General features: G+C 38.8%; 1 protein-coding gene across 1 annotated transcript in view; it reads right to left on the bottom strand.

Annotated features, from left to right (window-relative positions):
• LOC119738677 (quinone oxidoreductase-like protein 2 homolog) overlaps positions 1 to 18,773 on the bottom strand; it is a 42,795-nt gene that overhangs the window by 10,089 nt on the left and 13,933 nt on the right. Inside the window, 4 exon segments of the mRNA XM_038213589.1 lie at positions 978 to 1,046; positions 2,016 to 2,074; positions 4,050 to 4,146; positions 6,848 to 7,010. Of these exon segments, the coding sequence (XP_038069517.1) occupies positions 978 to 1,046; positions 2,016 to 2,074; positions 4,050 to 4,146; positions 6,848 to 7,010 (388 nt within the window).

An 18,773-nucleotide genomic window follows, 5' to 3' on the forward strand; every position in this document is an offset into this window, starting at 1 on the left:
TTTTGTGTTTCTTCTTTCAGCCCTGCATGTTTGTGTGCACCCCCATGTTAATGTATGTATCTCTGTCATTTCTGTTTTAGCCCTCTGAAGAAGAACTTGCTAAGTTCGCAACGTCAGGCCACATTAATTTTAAGATTTATATATTTCAGGTCCATCCAGTCAGTAAGCAGTTTGCAGCAGTTTTACTTTTTTTCCTGTATAATATCTGATATGTCTAGACATACATGTATATGCAAGCCGAGCGCCAGCCAATTGGAGTTGAGTTTACTAAATCGTGAAGTCATTTCATTCCTAAATTTGGACTAAATAGTTTGATTGGTCAATTCGAATGCAGTGTTTTGTAATGCAACAACAGCCGGGCGCATTACTGCATAACATGATACAGAGCGCGTGACGCAGGTTTTTTTAATCCATTGTCTATGACGCGCAACGGGTGAATGACCGAAGACCCGATATAGAAAGCGCCCGCTGATTGGTAAAAATGTAGGAAGTCAAGAGGCGGGGTCTTGCATAATTAATCAGCAAATCTGCTCACATATCATAGACCCATGACATTCGCCATGGGTCTATTACATAGACTACCCACAGCCTCGTTGGTTCACACATGTTCGGGGTTGCATTAAAAAAATATATCGGTACTTTTTGTGTCCATTCGCTATAATGAGCACCGTTGTAAATACGTTATCACACCATCGCACGCCATCCAGCCACGAGTCAACCTCGAGAATTCTATCAAGCAGTTCTATCAAATATACAAGAATATCTTCCTTTTGGGGGGGGGGGGGGGTTGGTGGAGGAGATATTGCTACAGGAAAAGTAGCAACAAAACAAGACAACCAAGGAGACACAGATACAATCTCACCATATCATAAATGAGCAAAATATAAAGTCTAAGAGTATTTTTTCCCCAGGTGTTTTTCAAGACAGATTTTGTATAAATTAAATATTTCAATAGTGACTTCAGCAAGATAACTCACATCTTCATAAGCCACGCATTCTTCAGAAAAGCCAGATCCCATGGCTAAACATCCCGCCACACGATCTCCCTGAAAAAAAAACACACACAACAAATACATGAAAGGAGACTAGTTCATGTTAACAGCTAAATGATATCAAAACTCAAGTGGCGCTCAAAGAGTGTCCTCTGCAAAGGCAATGTGTTTTGAGAAAGAATGATTGAAACTACGTTAATATATACACATGTACCTGAGGCAGTTTTCCCATTCTTACTGGTCAAGAGCCTGTCACATATGTGGTTTCAAACTGCTGGTAAACACCGCTGCATTCTGCGCCACAATGCGCAGTACACGTCACTTTTCGCCAATCTCCAGATTAAAGAGATTTCTAGCACTACATGTGCGAGGCACATGCTATAGACATGGCCAGGCGTGTTTCATGAAACATGAAGTAAAATTGTTGAACAAAATCATTGGAATTTTGTCATTTTTTTGACTTTGACTTTTTGACAGAAAAAGTATTTATGAATGGGAATAAATAAGTGCCTGGCCGGTATTAAACAAGTATGTTTAAACCGGCAAGGGGCCTGGATGCAGATAATGACCCTTGCCTTCGACTTGGCATACCGATATTACCTGCGTGCAGGCCTCAGGCAATTTCTAAATGTACTAAAAAACTGGCCAAGCACATATTTATGGGCCTTATTTACGAGTCGGCCATTTTGAATTGAAAGTGAAATAAAGTCTTAATTTTTGGAACTTGTGAAGAGAAATGAAAGTGAGTTAGTTTCTAGTTAATTCCAGTCTGCTTCAACGAATAATTTAAAATGTGTAATTATACATTCTCTAATGTTTAAAGCCGGATTGAAAAAAAATGACAGTAAAATAAGGCTGCATTGTGCCTGCATAAATAGTCTGGCATCATCCCATTCAACAGTTAACAATTAATGAAATGCATTCAGGGAACTCGACAAAAATGGCTAAGACCCATTCCCTTATAATACAGCAACATGTAAGAATTGAAAGGCTTCAAATTTGATTGGTCATCAATATTCGCACCTTCTTGACGGCAGTCACACCCTCACCTACTTCTAGGACCTCTCCTGCAACTTCATTTCCTGAACAGACAACGAATATAACAGCATAATCACTTGGAGGGGGGGGGGGGGGGGGGGGGGGGGAAGGGGCAGCTGAGAAGCTGAATTGCAAAGGACCCGGCTACAACGTGGTTGAGCCAAAGGCATGTAAAGGTGCCTTAGGCAGCTGCCATACGACCCATGTCTGACCACGGAGCTCAGCCTGAGATCCAAATTGTTTGATTTTTGCGGAGGGTGCAAAACCAGAGAGCCTGGAGAAAAAGCCTTGTGGCACAGGAGAGAATCAACGAACAACTGTAATCACACGTGGGCTGAGCTGTGGGCCACAGTGGTGAGGGGCGAGCGCTTTACGCACAGCCAACTATGCCACCATGCTCTTCCAACTTCCCAAAACACTCACAAGTATGTACCAGGACTACTTAATTTTTGAGTAAATGGTTAATTAATTTAAAAAGACTGAATTATGGAAATATCTGCAATTGATGATCGTTCTGACAGTCTTTACATTCCATTTTTGTTTGCTACTTTCAAAGGTGAATGTGATTGCAAGAGAGTAGCCAAGTAATCTGAACAAGGCCCGAGATACATGAACATACAAAACAAACAGATACATGTAAGAGATCTGTAGCCATGATACGATGTTTGTAAAAATAAATATAAGACTGAGGAATTTTAAGCGAAAATTTCTACAGGGTGAGTAAAAAAAAATGCATCCCAAATGGCATGACCACTTTTTGAAAGAGGTTTTGCCTGTAGCACTTCCAAAATCTTAGATATGAAAGCCCAGTCATTAAGCTTTCATTCAGTACAAGAATCATTCAAATCACGCATGTACTTGTCAAGTTTCGGTATTTTGAACACAAACACCGTTTTAAAGTTCATTCCACGGATCACTAAACTAGAAAAGTAAGTGTTCTTTCAACGAAACAGGGATGCATGTGAATTGCTTTCATTTTGCTGAAAGAACACGTACCTTTTTTTGTGATCCGTGGAATGAACTTTAAATGAACTTTTGTTTGTGTTCAAAAATGCTGTAACTTGAAAAGTACATGAATGATTTGAATGATTTTTGTACGAAAAGAAAGCTCATTGATTGGGTTTTCTTATCCTAGATATTGAAAGTGCTACAGGCAAAACTTCATTCAAAAATTGGTCCTGCCATTTGGGATGCATTTTTTTTTTACTCACCCTGTATAGTCAGTGGCTTGGCCCTGACTAAAATGATTTATATGGCCATACATGTATTTTGATTTATGTGGAGAGATCTTATGAATACAGATAAGGTTTGAGCTGTTACTTTGTGAGTTAAAAACAAACATACAAACAAAGAGAAGTTGCAGAGAACTGCAGCTGTCTTTGCTACACAGAGACTTAAAGCTACAGTCCATCATTTGTAATTTGTGCATTTTGTTCGTTTGAAGCAACAAAAGAGCTCAAAATCTAATGAAGGATACTGAACGACTAACCTGATGAAGTTTCAGCTAAGCTTCAGCTGTACATTCCGAGAAAAACAGCATTCTAAGATCTCAATTTCAAATCAAAAGTTACTGAATCATGTTTTGAATTGTTTTGAATTGCAGATCCGACGAATTATAACAACCGCGTGCGCGTGTGCGTCGTTCCAATACTTGTGCGCGCTGCGCTGAATAACAAAACGAACTACTAATTTAAATTTTCCTACGGTGCTTCTTAAGAATCACCGTTGGAAATGCCTTCTTTCGTTGATTACTTCAAAATGACAGCTTGCCAGAAAGAATAATTTCACAGGGAGTTTAGTTCCCTTACTATCTTTCAACCAAGTTTGTTTTTCAACAATAATTACGCCAGTTACTTTTCGGATGGCTGCAAATGATGGACTATAGCTTTAAGCTGGTCTACGGAAATTCTCTTTCATTTGTTTCCTAGGACAAAACACTATACTAAACCTGAAACTAAATCTTAATGCTAGGATCGAGTAATTCTTTGTTTGATTGAGAGTTTTGGATCAACTACTGACCTGGTGTGAATGGTAGCGGTGGCTTGACTTGGTATTGACCGGCCACTGTCAGAATGTCCGAGAAATTGACCCCACAAGTATGGATGGCCACGCGCACCTTTAGAAAGATTAACATTATAACAAATTTATAGTGTTGTAACCAAGTAATTTTTTTCCCGAGTCAAGTCAAGTTATAAGATTGAATTTTGCGTCGGGGTGATATAAATCAAAGTAGGTTTTGTGCCCTGCACCGACGGTGCAGGGCAAAACGGTTTAAGTTTAAGTTTAAACGTGGCGCACTTCGAAGCTTACCCAACTTTCTTCGTTTTAGTTTAAGCGGTACCCGCTGCTATGTACATCAGATTCGAACCAGCCAACCAATCCCGTTAGCTCGGTGGTCGAGTGGTAAGACATCTGCACTAGAAAGCAGGAGGTCGTGGGTTCGAGTCCCACCCGAGTGATTTTTTCCAACTTTCACTCGGGAGGTAACACACAGAGTATACATGTACAGTGTTTAAACGTCGGTGCAGGGCAAAACCTAATTTGATTTATATCACCCCGACGCAAAATTCAATCTTATAATAGTTTACGCGGTACCCGCTGCTATGTACATCAGATTCGAACCAGCCAACCGATCCCGTTAGCTCGGTGGTCGAGTGGTAAGAAATCTGCACTAGAAAGCAGGAGGTCGTGGGTTCGAGTCCCACCCGAGTGATTTTTTCCAACTTTCACTCGGGAGGTAACACACTGAGTACACAGTGTTTAAACGTCGGTGCAAGGCAAAACCTAATTTGATCAAGTCAAGTTGCACATCAATATTTCCCGAGACACAGGAAGGTCCAGTCAAGTCACAAGACTCAAGTAAGTCACAATCCTCAAGTCAATTTTTTCAAGAGATGATGATGCTCTCTCCATGCTTCTATACACTGATCAGTAATGTGCAGCATGGCAATTATGTGGTGCCTTGTAACCCGACTGTAGCCAACTACACTGTTCTCCATAGCATAAGCCGTACCAGGCATGCACCACACAAATACCACCTCGACAATCCCTGTATATAGTCGTGTTCCCTAACGTGGCACACTTCGAAGCTTACCCAACTTTCCTCGTGTAGTGTTGCCAAACCTCTTTGTTGACAAACCTCAAATTCATGCAGTAAAATACTAGTACTTTTACTTTATTAATGCTTGCTATTTAACCTCTGTGAACAATTTCCGTTTCGTAAAATTAAATCTGAAATTCAAAAACGGTGGCGTCCGGAAATTGGGCACAAATCGGCGGAGTGTTCCCTAACATGGCGCACTTGAACAAATCTCGGAAAATTCCAAATTAACATTTACGAATTTCTGTAAACTTGATAAATTCTGATAAATAATTATTATATCTACTTACATACCCATACCAGATGTTTGTCAGAAAATTATTTTCTTATTTTTCGGGGCATTTTCAAAGGGTTCACTCTGCACTTGAAAATAAAATTGGAAAATCACGCCAAAATAAATTTTTCTTCTAACTTTGTTGCGGGTAAATAAATTCGCGATTTATGAACAGGAGTGTTTAGAACTTGATGAAATTTCACTTTCTGTGAAATTTCAGTTAAAACTTTTGCTCTAGGTGGGTGCTACAGGTGAAAAATCAAAGTGCGCCACGTTGGGGGCCACGCCACGTTAGGGTACATCAACAATACAGAAACGTGCCGGATGCCTAGGTCGCCGTATGTACATATCCTTGGCTTTCTGTTCAACCAATTTTTGTGTATGCCCGTGTTTATTTTAACAAAAGTATTAATGTCAGCAAGTCAAACTTATGCTTCAAGTCAACACAAGTCGCAAGTCATGTTTTTTCAAGTCAAGTCCCAAGTAAATAAAAACAGCGACTCAAGTCAGACTTGAGCAGAGTTGTAACGAGTCCCAGTTTTTTTGTGACTCGAGTCGAGTCGAGTCATTTTAAAGAAGTGACTTGAGTCGAGTCGAGTCATTTTAAAGAAGTGACTCGAGTCGATCGAGTCGAGTCATTAGGTCAAAAGGTCGAGTCGAGTCGCGTCGAGTCAAATATTTAGCTCGAGTCAATTCGAGTCACGAATATTTGAACACTTTACCAAAATTTATAAAAGGAGGCCATAAGTTTAGCCAGCGTTCGAATCCAAGAGCTTAATGAGAAATCGCCCAAAACCAATGATGAAACAGCGAATTAGAAAATGTGTTTAAAAATCTGGTTCCTGGATAGTATTTTGTGCGTTCTAGAACCATGAGGTGGGAGTCTGTGACACGTTGTATATTTGTACATGACTACTATTCGCAAAGTGAAGTGAGCATAAATTTTGCACCGTAAGTCATTGCAAATACTTTTCGCAAAGTTGTGCTTTTATTTTTGGAACTCGAGTCTTATTAGCCTTCACTCGAGTCGAGTCGAGTCTTCTGATGAGGGACTCGATTCGAGTCGAGTCATTAGCTCGCAGTGACTCGAGTCGAGTCATTTACCCTTAGGGACTCGAGTAGAGTTGAGTCACCAAAAATTGTGACTCGAGTCGGACTTGAGTTGAGTCATTGACTTGAGTCATCACAATTCTGGACATGAGTCCAAGTCAGTGGCTCGAGTCAACGACACTGCAAATTTACATGTTGATGTAAATCGAGGCAACACACAGATTACTAATGTTGTAATTTACTTAGGATTTCACTTGACAGTGAAAAGTGATTTCAATTGAATTTAACTTGTGATTCAACTCAAGACTTCAATTGTGATTATTATTGTTAATTAATACATGTACAACTCTGTCCGTTATCTAAAACCTGCACATCTCCGTACAATTTACCCACCTGTCCATCTGATAGGCTGTCGATACTCGGTACCTGGCTGATGGTCAGGGGTTTCCCCAATTCATTACACACTGCCGCCCTGTGGGTATGTCGGACGCCAGCTACATTGCGAAGACCAATGGTGCTACTTGTAAGTAGAGGAGCTCCGCAAACGGTCTTGCCTCTGCAAACAAATCAATAAAAAGGTACTAAATACAAAATTCAACTTGTCACCAACAAAGTTCCAAGGTGCTTGTTTTTGGCCATTAAAGCTGAGACATTAAAATGTGTGGTTTTTTGTTTGTTTTTTTAAAATATGTGGTTCCACTTATGCGCAGAAGAACAATTAGTCATTTATACGAAGATCAACCATTTATATTTCAGTTGGATATTGTGGTTTCCTTGGTCACAATGTTTCACAGCTGGGTTTCTAAAGAAAGCACTTTTTAAAAATCTTTTAATTGTAAAATATAAATCTGTGCTCTTCAACTTGTGATGTCAAATTCATCAAAAAAAATAAATATAGCCATCTCTACCTCCACATTAACAAAGCTACATAACGTGTGATAGGTTATTAGGATAAAGCCTGCTGGTATCAAGGGTTATCGCAGATTTAATTTATTTCTTGCATAGCAAGTTACAACCATTTATCGTTTTGACTTACTGACATGATATTCAATGTAATCAAACATTAGTTGACTGCTGTGATGTGGGATATGCCGTATTTAAAGCTATAGTCCATCATTTGCAGCCATCCGAAAAGTAACTGGCGTAATTACTGTTGAAAAACATACTTGGTTGAAAGATAGTAAGGGAACTAAACTCCCTGTGAAATTATTCTTTCTGGGAAGCTGTCATTTTGAAGTAATCAACGAAAGAAGGCATTTCCAACGGTGATTCTTAAGAAGCACCGTTGAAAAATTAAAATTAGTAGTTCGTTTTGTTATTCAGCGCAGCGCGCACAAGTATTGGAACAACGCACACGCGCGCGCGGTTGCTATAATTCGTCGGATCAATGCGCGACGCCGCGTATGGCTGCAATTCAAAACAATTCAAAACATGATTCAGTAACTTTTGATTTGAAATTGAGATCTTAGAATGCTGTTTTTCTCAGAATGTACAGCTGAAGCTTAGCTGAAACTTCATCAGGTTAGTTGCTCAGTATCCTTCATTAGATTTTGAACACTTTTGTTGCTTCAAACGAACAAAATGCACTAATTACAAATGATGGACTATAGCTTTAACCACCTTGGGGTGAGTAGCACCCTTGATTTCGCCAATGGGTGTATATATGTACTGCACAGTATAATGTACACTGTACATACATGTACATGGGTTTGTCTATGTTGTAAATCGAGGACACACATGTGAAACATCCTTGTGCAATTGAGGACAGGAGTCAAATTGAAGATGTCCTCGATTAGAAAATGTGTACAAAACCATTGGGAGCTGATGTTGCAAAAAAGTTAAGAGTATGCGCCCCTTGGGTGTTAAAACTGGCATATCCCACATCACAGCAGTCAACGATTCTTAACTGGGCACAAAACCTTTTGATCTTATTGATCACTTTTGTTTAATTTACTAGCAGCTTTGCTGTTGCTAGGCTTGAGCAGTGTGCCTATACATGTACTAGCGATTTCATAGAAAGCCACGTTAATGCTTTTCAGGGTCAACCCTTTTCTGATAAATGGATCATATAACAGTACCAGTACATGTCACAAAGGGAATTTCCCATATCAGTTCCGAATTCAGCTTTTGTGTGTCGTGAAGAAGTGTTGCAATATTAGATTGGGGAATTTTTTTACACACAAAAAGTCAAAATGGACAGAGTCAAATCGAGGACGTCTCGATAAGAAAATGTGTACAAAACCAGCTGTTGCAAAAAAGTTTGAGTATGAACAAACGATCGATGATGAGGAACAATAGTAAATCCTCAATTTACACCGTAAACAAACGTGTGTGTACATGTCTTAGACCCCCCAACCAGATTATTATTATTGCTTAAAAAGATAAAACAGAAATCAGAAGTTGTTTCTTTTTAACAAAAATAATCTCTGAATATCATTGTTACTTGAAAAATCACACATCGAAACGGAAAATAAAGTTTAACCGTAACTCCCCACTGTCTTTTACAAAGTACTTTGGACCAATTCCGCCAAAATCCATCAATCACACTGCTTCCAATGCATGCTTTGCTTTAGGCCTCCAGGCCCAAATCCATCATACTCCATCAATATTAAGTCAAACTAGGCCTGCAGGACCAAGTCCCACAGAATCCACCAAAACGGGGGGATGGATTTTGATGAAGATGGTGAGGATAGGGTTAACATAAAAACATGTACATCATCTAATAAATACTTCTGAATTTCAGATGCTGTATTTTTAAAAACATTTTGATACGTGCATGCTGCACCAATATAAATTGGGATTGGAATCTTACCACAGTTCAAATAAAACAATGCCTTAAAAAAAGGTGACTTTTTTCATTCAGTGTGTTCAGAGCTCATACACAAAATGAGCTTAAACCTTTAAGTCGGAAATTACCATTTTACAGCACTTAGTTTGGGACAAAGCCAAAATTAGAAGAGGTGGTCAATTTTTTTGTGTGTTTGTGTTTTTTGGTTCCATGTGAACCTTGATCCGTTAGTCCTCTTTTACCTTTCTCCAATTTGTTTTGGTTCTGTCAAACATCTTTAAAATCTATTTTCACCCCATTTTACATGCATTAGTTGACTGTTCATTCACTGTAGCACAACTGCAGGCAGTTTAAATGCCATTTTCTCAAGAATCAGTTTTACAATTACAACTTCAAGTAAACTTGTCGGTGGTCTATTCCGTTGCTGAACACAGCACCCCCTAAACGTTGTATACCATTAGATAGCTCTTGTTCTGCAGAATCCAAATAACTAAATAGTTCTCAATTCTTGCAAACTCTGACTTTAAACTCATTTTGCGGTGACAGGTCACATATGATTCACGGCAAAGGAATCCCATTGCACCATAAATCAACCACAAAATATCAAAAGTGTAAAACCCCTCAAGTAAAAAAAAAATCAATAAGAGAACTCACTGCATAATGTTTGTGACCTGTATTTGTTATCCAAATCAGATCCTGTTCACAATTTCACACCCCCCTCCAAAAAATAGGTCTGAACGTATTTCCTAAATGCAAACAAGGAGCAATGGGCCAAGGGGAAACCCCCATACAACAATGGGACACATCGATGCCCAAACAAAATACAATGCACCTATTCAATACCACAGTACCACACACCGTCACAGACAGCACAGATAAATATCCATGACTAAGGGCAAAAAGCATTGTTTTATTACGTAGCATTGCATATTAGCTGCGTCCACCGGACACAAACGGCCCACATGATCAAAAAAAATCTGTTCCAAAGTACCAGTACACAAGTGGGGACAACCAAACGTTATTCAGCACCTGAACTTGGCCGAAACAAGAAGTGGAAGTGCGGCCTTCTAAAAAACCAAATGAGGAAGTCAGACAGCCAAAAAATCGTTCTCGGTAATTTGGAGAACGGAACTCAAGCACAGCGAAACTAAAACAAGACTATCGATTTGCCAAATCCGGACATGAGGTTTCTACAATGGTCGCATTGAGCATGCGGCGGGCTATGAGCAGGGCGTTCTCCACGCCCATCAAGCTTCTGAGGCGGCTGTCCTCGTCATCTTCGGATCGGTACTCGTTCGCCTCGTCCACATTTTACCTCGGAGATGATGAGGAGGAAAACAGTGAGGACAATTTAGAGACAGGTGAGAAAAACACTTTGCTGTTGTACATTTTGGATTGGTGTGGCATTTAAAAAAGCACAAAAACAGACGGGTGGTTCTATAAATTAGGGGTTGTCCACTTGTTTTCTGTCCTTGTTACACCTGACATGTAAGTTGTACAGTCCGGCTGCACTCTTTCATGCCTAATTGTTTCCGAGAGTGATTTTGTAAAAGCAAACTATCTATCCAACAAGTAAACAATAACATTTTGAAGTCATTTTAAATTATGCTTGAAGATAAGAGGTAACAGGGGCAGAAAAATGTCACAGTTTGGATCCTTAATTTATAGACTGATCAATAGGTATTTTGACAAATTCCAATGACAACTAATAAATTATAAGTTTCCAGTATATATGACTGTGTACATTAGGCCCAAAAAAAAAAAAAAAAAAGTTCTGCTTCCGATTACATGGCATTTGAAAATAGGGTAGGTAGGTACAGAATTTTTTGGGGGCCAATTTTTTTTATGTACGATCATATGGAGGGGTCTGCGTGTAGACAAGGGTAAAAGGTAGAAATTGATGGTTTTGGGATTTTTTTTCCCCTCACTTTTCCAATAAAACAGTTAGGGTAGGGGCTGTCAGAATAGGGTAGGTAGGGAAACCGAAAGCAGAACTATTTTTTGTTTTTTTTTGCCTCAGCTGAAAATGTAATAGACAAAGACTATCATTGTTTTCCCTATCTCTTTTTATAGCCAGTTGTCACTTTTCCTAAAGGACAGCCTGCTAAGTGTAATACGACTGTTAATTCTAATGGATAAGATTTGAAGGTTTGCAGGGTGAAGTTTAATAGCAATAAGATAAAGATTTACGGAAGTACCATGTGACAAATCACTTTTGTGAGTTTGTGAGGTTGGGACCCAGCGTTTCAGAGAGAGTATGCTCTGCCCATCATCAGAGCTACATGTGCAAACTGGAATGAACTTTCTATAAAAGTGGACAAAAATATTGCAGTAATTCTAGGGTATAAAACTGTTAGGTCATTGTTACTTCTGGCTTTCACTTGCTGCTTGGTACAATACTTTAAAAACACGGGATCATAATAATTCGAAGTGATTTTCCAAGAACAGGAATCCTTAAGCAGGGCTTTAGAAAATCAAAGAAAATATCTTGAGAATTAACCCCCAAAAATTAAGGTTATGAAAATTTCAATCAATCTAGTTTATTTCATAACTTCATAATGAAAACATATAAAATACGTAACTTAATAGATAAACAAAACATAAAAGTAAATGACAAAGATAAGTAACAAAGATAAATGAAAAGCAGAGAAGTTATAAGGAAGAAAATGCAATCTTTATCAATGAACCTTGTTAGAATTCAACCACACACACATATACTGGAATTTGTATCCTTGTGGAATCATTTCTTTGTTCTCGTGTACTAAAGTTTTCGAATTTGAAAGTGTATAGTTTAAAAATGCTCCTAGTTTAACCAGAATTAATTTCCTGGGCTGAAATTGGACTTAATATCCCTAACATAAAATACATCAATTTGCGACAGATCAACACACCTTGGAAATTCCTAATTTTTTAGTAAAATCTATTTTGTGATAACCTTGTGGAGACGTATTCATCTATAGAAATTGCCCTGTGGAGACGTACCGGTACACAATCTTTTGTTCCCTATTACGCTCATGTCTCCACAGGGTACCATGTACCAGATCACACCCACAAGGAAAAACTTTTTAAAAGGTTGCCCAAGTCAACCACTGCCCACTCTTCAGTTACATTGTTTTCCAGCTGAATCACATCCGATGTTCAACTTAACAACATGAACTTCCTTCTTCTTTCTGCCATCTAGTTCACCAAGCTCCCAAATTTATCATCTTGGCAAAATTGATCCTAAGAGTCCATGACCGAAATTTGTCATCCAATTATCACACTTTCTGAGGTTTATCTCACAGATTTCTTTTCAGAACCTTACAAACCCACAAAAGACATTTGTGACCTGTGCAGCCATAAACTTACGCTGAACATACATGAGACATGTATTTATGTGTGGTGAATCACAGCTTTGCAATTTTGCATACAAATGCATCGCACAATGGGAAATAGGGTAAACAAAAAGGAAATATACTGAAAAATGTGTTTGTGTGATACTGCACCGTCTATGACAACATGTACAGCTACATGCAAAGTACATGTAGTTAATACCGAAAGGAAATCCTCAAGTTCATCAACTACAATGCATATTTTTTCGGGGGGGGGGGGTTTGAATGTTCCGGATAACGTCCATTGTTACTAGATGTACGTATTTGACAGTGGAAATGATGTTAGGAAATGGCAAGTTTTCACCCGACTGCAAATAATTTCTCCACACTTCACAACAATTCCACCAGTGAACTACATACACGTTCATGCACCAATGGACAACTTAAAGGCACAGGATCATTTGCTTTTCATGCAATTTACTCGTTTCCAATAATACCACCTCTCAAAATCCAAAGGAGAATGTTCAAAACCTAACTTGTCGAACTTTCAGATCAATGGATACAACACTTTAAAAAACAACAACAAACAAACACAACCTTTTGATGATGCAACACGATTTTGTCTTTTAACTCTTTATTTCCAAAAATCTGTCAATTGACAGATCGTTGGAAATCACCTACATTTCCTGATTTCTTGTAAATGACAGCAGCAAGCGCTTAGCCTAACGGAATAATTTCACATGATTTTTAGTACCAGTATGATCTTTAAACCAAGTAAGCTTTTTGATAACAATTCGCTCCGTTACTTTTAAGATAAATGCAAATGATTCTATAGGCCTTTAATTCTAACACACCAATGGACACACAGCTGCCAGTTCAATACTAAAAATAACCCTCGGCATGATAAGAGTTAATGCCGGTCAATTACCCACAAAGGAAAAGGAAGCCTATACTGTGTCTGTATCTTCCTAGAATTGCTTACATGTAGTCAGAGATGGTTATTATATTCCCTAATGACTCCGGACTATTAGAAAACAGATCATTTAATAACGAAAACATTTAGAGTATGATCTACAAAAAAAATACATGCGTACCTTATGGCTTATGCAAAAATTCCCTCTGCCCCCCCCCCCCACAAAAAAAACAAAAGAATAAAAATGTATCAATTCTAATAGGGCTGTCCCGAATATACCGAATATTCCAACATCAATCGAATATTCGAAAAGCTCTAACCGGCTGAACTATTTGAAAAAAAAACAACAAAAAACAAAACAAACTACGCATGTTGTTTAAATCGTAAAAATGAGGCACCATATTATTGTAATTCTCCTCCGTTTAGCAGATTAAAGCCGTTGACAGAATTTTACAAAACACTTATTGCAAAACACTACAGCAGCCCAAAACATTGATCGCTGCAGGCAACGTTTAACTGGCGCACTTTGCCTGCAACTTTTGATGACGCGGCACGCAATTGCAACTGGTGCATGTAAACGTGATCGGCGTGTTTCAAATAATGGAGTTTTCAATAAAACATAGTTTCGAATAATCGAATACTAAAGTATTTGAAATGGACAGCCAGAAATTCTAATTTGTCTTAATTCCAGTTACAAACCATAGTTCATGTTCAAACTGTACCGTATTTGAAAACTGTTCAAACCTCTCCAAGGGCAGATCCAGGGGGCCAACAGGGGCCTTGCCCCCCCCCCCCCAAAAAAAATGAACCCAATTTATGTTTTTTAAGTGACGTCGCAATAAAGGCAGGCACTGCGTACATCTTTTCCTCAAAAAAATTTGGTTAAAGTGGTCAGAAATTGCCTCAGATTGCACCACAGAGCATCTAGAATTTTTCGGGGCCCTTAAACGGGCCCCCCGCCGTAATTTTTTGGACCCACTTTTTTAGGGGACCAACATTTTTTGGCCCCCCCCCCAAAAAAATTGTGTTCTGGATCCGCTCTTGAACTTCTCATTACTAACACAGCCAGAAAAAGTACTTCTTATTTCAAAGTCCAACCCCCTAGAGTTAGTATTGGGAAGAAAGGTTCCAATTTTGTTCAAATTAATGAATTTATTTAAATAAACGATGGTTGGCTGACCATTGTTGAAAAAAAATGACTCTTTTTCAAATACTGCCCAAAATTTACAAAATTTAGTCCACATTTTGTTTGCAATCGGTTATAAAATTATGTGAATGGGTGCAATTAAGCCAGCTTGTACAGTTTCCGTACCCGACAATTGCCCAACGTATATAAATTACTCAGTTTCATCTAAAGTAGGGTCAAGGAACCAGACTACTCGAACAGCATTTTTTTCCTTGGTTTTTCCAGCATCCATGAACGCAACACTTTAAACAGGTCAGTGCAACAATATTTGCTATAAAAGACTTATCCCAAAATCCATCCATTTCTGACAATTGCAGTAAAAGCGAAATGTAAAAATGTATATTAGGCCAAAAAAAAAAAAAAATTCGGTCTCTGGTCAGACCAAAGTTCCGAAATTGACGCGGGGACGCGGCTTCTTTTTTTTTTTTCCTTTTTTTTCTTTTTCTTCAAGCTTGGATTGTACAGACAAGGTGGGGTACTATTTTGCTTTTTTGGTGTCCTCATGTACATTGGTGTCCTCCATAATTTGCCTTGGTGCTCTCGATCATTTGCCTTGGTGCAATTCCCCATTCCTTGGTGCTCTTTGTTAAAAAAAATTGAGGAGGTGCGGCAATAGAGGGCGCTGTTGGAGCTACCGCGGAACATTTTGGAAAAAAAAAAGATTGACGCGCATGATTAAAATCGATGCGCACGCTGACCAGAGACCGACATATTTTTTTTTTTGGCCTTACGTACCTTTAAAACTTACTTGTGGACAAATTTTAAAAATCAGGAAATAAGAAGCAACTACATGTATTTGATTTCCTTATCCAGGCACTTCTTTCATTAGCTTTTGCTCTGGTGAACTTTTACATAGTATGCTTTCACTTTCTATTACCCCAACTAAGCATTGTTTTCAGTACAGATTTAACTAGAAATTGCAATTACATGTAAAAAGACCTCTAATAGTGCCATTATAACGCTAATGGGCCACACGGGTCAAGAATTCGCCAACCCGTCCACGCGCATATACGCATGAAATAGTTACCTGGGTCAGGTTGTGTCATCAGAGGTCACCGAGAAGGAGATCGTGCACGAGTTGTACGGGCAAAAGTCAAGGGTGAGATCATACTAATTTTAGAAATGAGAATAGTAATTAGTCAGCCAACAATATTTTCCTCCAAGATTTGTTGCGATGTGTTAAAAGGCCCATGGATGTATTGTGATTTTTTTAAAAAAATGGTAGTAAATGTACCTTTGTGCCCCATTTAACCTTATTTTCAAGTTTCGTTTTGCCATTTTCAATGGTATTTGGTACCTTTTTGTTTTGATGTGTACATGTACATGTATAACTTCCATACTCATGAGCAAAAGTGTGATGCCATTTCAGGCAGAAATCTTGATGTTACAGCTACGTGTATTTCAGCACCACAAGTTGCCACAATTTTGGATATTTTGCTGTCGTAAATGTTCTTTTGTTGTTGTGTCAGTAACAAGGCAGTAAGCCAATGCGCAAACTTTTCTCACAAACGTTTTCAATGAAAACATTATGGGTTCTCAATTTCAACAGAAAACCGCTTAACTGAAACAGCGTCTTTCCAGAAAAGACATCACAGCAACAGTGCCCTCAGTTGTCCGGAAAAGCATGGGAACTTTTTAAATGTTTAAAAAAAGTGCACTTTTCAATCAGATTAATCAAAAAGGGATGTCAAATAGTTGTCATACATTCCAAGAGGAGTAGAAAGTTGCACAACATGTGTTCCCAAGAAGGATTCACTTCATGAATCCTTTAAAGGGAATGTACATCATTGGCAAACATCAAAAAACAAAATGATCAAATTATCACAAAATACCTTACTGAATTGTTAGGATTGACAGTCTAAAGCATCCTGTAAAATGGTGGCTCCTGGTGTGCTGACATTTTCAAGAAAAACTGTATTTTTCCGACGCTGGTCGGCTGACCAGCGTTGGAGAAAACTGGCTTTTTTTCAAAAACTGCTCCTACTTTTTCATATTTAGTTATTCCGCATTTTGTTTGCAATTGATTACACACTTGTGAAGGGGTACAAGCCTGCTAGACTGATTCTTTGACCTTACGATTCCCTAAAGTCTTTACATTTCTTCGTTTCATCTTAAGTAGGGTCAGGGAACCAGACTACAAGAACATGATTGTTTTTTTTGGTTTTTCCAGCATCTACAAGCCCAAAACGTGAAACAAGTCAGTTTAACAATATTTGCTATAACATACAATGTACTAACCCTCCAAATCGATTTATTTCTGAAAAGTACAGCAAAAGCAAATGTTGTACATTCCCTTTAAATCTACAAATTCAAAGTCTGACGGCCTTTAGCAATGAACCTAGAGTTGTAAGATTGTATGATGGTATAGACCTTTTGCGTTCGGGTGTCACAGAGGATGTTCTTTGTTATTTTAATTTAATAACAATGAATGCACAAAAGGGTTACTCATGCCTATCCAAGCAGTACAAAGCCACTGCCCTCTAACCCCGCCTTAAACTTAAAGGGAATGTACCGTACAACATTTGTTTTTGCTGCAATTTTCAGAAATAAATGGATTTGGAGGATTAGTATGTTATAGCAAATATTGTTAAAATGACTTGTTTCACGATTTGGGCTTGTAGATGCTGGAAAAACCAAGAAAACCAATCATATTCTTGTAGTCTGGTTCCCTGACCCCACTTAAAATGAAACAGAGCATGTTATAAACTTTGCGGAATTGTAAGGTCAGAAAATCTGTCTAGCATGCAGGCTTGAACCCCTTTACAGGTGTGTAATCAATTGCAAAGAAAACGCGGAACAACTAATTATAAAAAATAATAGGAGCACTTTTTGAAAAAAGCCAGTTTTCTCCAACGCTGGTCGGCCGACCAGCATTGGAAAAATCCCATTTTTCTTGAAAATGACAGCACACCAGGAGCCACAATTTTACAGAATGTCTTAGACTGTCATTCCATAACAATCCAGTGAGGTATTTCGTGATAATTCATCATTTCGTTTTGTGATGTTTGCAAATGTTGTATCTTCCCTTTAACGCATTAGTCTATCACAGGAAAGACAATGAGGGATCTTTCCAAGAACGACGTAACTAATTAACATATCGGTCAGACCATGGAGCTATCCTTTTTATAGCTCCATGGTCAGACAGAAGGGGATGGTAACCACCCCTACCCCCCCCCCCATACCCAGAGCCATACAAAAGATAACTTGGGTCAATCAAAGTGACATGGACATATCATTCACTCATTTATAATGTATACAGCCTTGAGTGGAGGGCTAGAGACAACGGATCGCTTCCTTTGTGTGGAAACAAAAGTTAACTGAAAAAGTTAACATCATAGGCCGGCGGGTTTTAAACAACTTCCCCTTTAAGACAACGAATGGTTAACGACATCCTGTGCTACTAAAGCCACGTACGTGAGTGGCAGGGACAACAAACACCCACCTTACTTGGGGCTTATGGTTAATACTTTTTTTGGAGGCATAGTATTCTACATAACGAGCCCGATGAAGTCACTGTTTAGGATTAGTTTTGGCCAAGACTCTATCAGTTGTGTCATTCCGATTACACTCACTGAAACACCGTCATCTCGTACCTGAACCGTATTGCGACAAAATCGGAGATTCTGACTGCGGATTTGTCAAGTTATCGAGACTTTTCCCCTTCATTCGCTGATCAGAAAAACAGTTAGTCTTCTCTGTTAAGCATATCGAGTATCAGTTATGGAGTCAAGGGATTGACGTAAGAGCAGGAGTCTCTGACCTCGATCTGGATGAAGGGAAAACAATAGCATGACCACTACCGGTACCTGTCTTGCCTGTGAATCAACAGTGAATCAACAAGTGTCTACCGTGTACACTACACCAGGAAATAACCCTACTTAGATTTATGCCATCCTCCCACAAGTTGCAAGTATCGGTTGCATTCCGTTACCTAGCCTGGCACAGACACAAACACTGAATGCTACTTCAACAAGAGAACTCATTTATATCCAAAGTTTTGGGTCTGCCACGGAATGGGCCGCAGCTGATCTGTCGTCAATACCTGAAACCAGCCAAAGAGACCCAACGTTAACTAGTTTTGCTGTGCAACGATCATGTCGACCGTGCAGTCTTTGTACAAC

Source organism: Patiria miniata, unplaced genomic scaffold, assembly GCF_015706575.1.
Source record: "Patiria miniata isolate m_02_andy unplaced genomic scaffold, ASM1570657v1 HiC_scaffold_3, whole genome shotgun sequence".
Taxonomy (NCBI): domain Eukaryota; kingdom Metazoa; phylum Echinodermata; class Asteroidea; order Valvatida; family Asterinidae; genus Patiria; species Patiria miniata.